Source organism: Myotis brandtii, unplaced genomic scaffold, assembly GCF_000412655.1.
Source record: "Myotis brandtii unplaced genomic scaffold, ASM41265v1 scaffold868, whole genome shotgun sequence".
NCBI classification, from domain to species: Eukaryota; Metazoa; Chordata; class Mammalia; order Chiroptera; family Vespertilionidae; genus Myotis; species Myotis brandtii.
Window position 1 is genome coordinate 1,285,451 of NW_005371540.1, and position 2,141 is coordinate 1,287,591.

The window sequence follows — 2,141 nt, forward strand, 5'->3', positions numbered from 1 at the left end:
GATGGAGAAGCGGGGGCGTGAGTGACGAGCAGCAGGAGCGGCTGCCTCCCCTGGTGCCCTGGGTCTGCTTTCTCTAGGAGGCAGCTTCCATTCGTTGTCCATGAAAAAGAGTTCTTCATGTAAAGCTGGAGAAATGCTGAGAAGCTGGACGGGACTGGGTAAGGAAAGTGAGACACGGCCGCACGCCTGCCTGCAGGGGGCGCTGCGGGCACTCCCAGAGCTGGTGGCCAGGACTCTGCCTTCACCGCTGGTTACTCAGGTGGGTCACCACAGCCAGAGATGCTGGCGAGCCCACAGCTTCCGGTTTACCTTCCACCAACTTACCGACTTAAACAGCCAACAGACCAGAAACCACCCGATGCCACCAGGGCGGTAAACTCTGAACCTGCTAACAGCCCACATGACCAGAAAAAAACCTTTTCCAGAGAAATCAGGACCCTCCACCCCTTGCCTAGCAGCACGGCCATGGGCAAGCTCCAGCGCCACCAAAGAAGAGCTGTGCCCTAGGGGCGCCAGTCCATGCCCAGCCGCCGCTCCAGGCGGACACCCTGGCCATAGAGACCCCGGCACCTGAGGCCATAGGCTGTGTCGGGAGAGGCCAGGATGCGCACTCTGCAAGGGGCCTGCCCTGGATTTGGGGGAACTTGAGGACAGGCTGTGGGAGGTTCCACCAGGATCAACACCCTGCCTCTCCTCGGGAACCCTCCTTAAAGGGCCCCCAGGACTTTGGGAAGCAGCCAGGGACCTCCCTGCAGGGCCAGGGAACACAGCATCCAGCGGGGCAGCCGAGCCCAGCAAACAGGTCTGCCCACAGCTCCAGGGAGCCTGGGCCGCCTCTGGGCCCACGGCTGGCAGAGTGCTGAACAGTACCCAGCACAGCACCCCAACCTAGGAGTGTAGATCGCACCATGACACAAACAGAGCTGAGGTTCCCCAGGCCGAACCCACGCGGGGTGCGGCGCATTCACAGTATATCATCTACACACGATGTCGGGAACCAGGAGGCCGCCGGGAGCAGAGGGCTGGCAGGGGCTCTCAGGGATGACATACTAACCAGGCTGTGCGCGGCACGCTTTATTTCTACAAAACTATTACAAAACGTTCAAAAATACAGTTTAGTAAATTTACAGCAGTTATTCTCAATTTATTAATGCAAAAAACATCCTGTTTATCTCTGTACAAACTACAGGCTCCACCCACATGGGCTCATTGCTATGTGCACTTTTAAAAAATATCATTTTCTAATAAATTCTTTGAAGTCAAAAATAACAGATCGTCCAGTTTGTCAAAAAAAAAAAAAAAGAAAGAAAGAAAGAAAAGTGTGTGTGTGAGTGTGTAACAGTCTTGACTTCCAAGAATGTGGCCAAAATGGTGATGACAAAGCAAATATTCATCCATGAGGATACCAGAAGAGATGACTGTGACCTTGGAAATTAGTTAAATTAAAAATAATATATTTTCATATTTTACACTATTTCAAAAATGAAATGTAATTCAGTTAGGTATTGATCTCTCAAAAAATCTAATTTACAATTCTGTGTATAAAAATAGACTTTGTGGACCCCACGAAGCTGAGTTCACACGCGCGGAGAAGCGGAGCTGGGAGAGCAGGGCGGCTGGCGGCGGAGGGACGTGTACAAAAATAGACTCTGCGCAGGTCGCTGGGCCTCACACCTCTCCCCGTGAGAACAGTTCACACGACAATAATAAATTACCCAAGAAACAAACTATTTAAGGCTCTTGAAGGTCCGGTTCATATTATTTAAAACATCTATTCATACCAAACAAATAAATAGCCAGGAGAGGTGAAAAAAATCAAAATAAAACAACCAAAAAATTCAAAAAATAGATATGAACTAAACACGACGCCAGAGCTTCCCGGGTCTTGGTTTCCTTATCGCCTATTTTGGGTTGTCCTACTTCATTATTAATATTATTTATTATGATAATGAACGCCTCATTCCGTGCGCTTCCCGTGTCTTCTGCTGTATCGTGCTGTTGCCCCCGCCCCTCCCGCCCCGCCGCAGGCCTTCAGCTGGACTTGACCGCCATGCCCAGCGGGTGCAGGGCCTCACTGTCCAGCAGCCAGGTGCCTATTTGGTAGAGCAGCTGCGAGTACCAGTGGATGCCCGCGGCCCCTG

The 2,141-nt window shown here is 51.3% G+C and overlaps 1 protein-coding gene across 1 annotated transcript in view; it reads right to left on the reverse strand.

Moving 5' to 3' along the window:
- Positions 1 to 503: 503 nt before the first annotated feature.
- The window catches only part of SHH (sonic hedgehog), a 19,764-nt gene continuing 18,126 nt past the window's right edge, over positions 504 to 2,141 (reverse strand). Inside the window, exon 4 of the mRNA XM_014532256.1 lies at positions 504 to 612. Within this exon, the coding sequence (XP_014387742.1) occupies positions 504 to 612 (109 nt within the window). The remainder of the gene's footprint in view (positions 613 to 2,141) is intronic.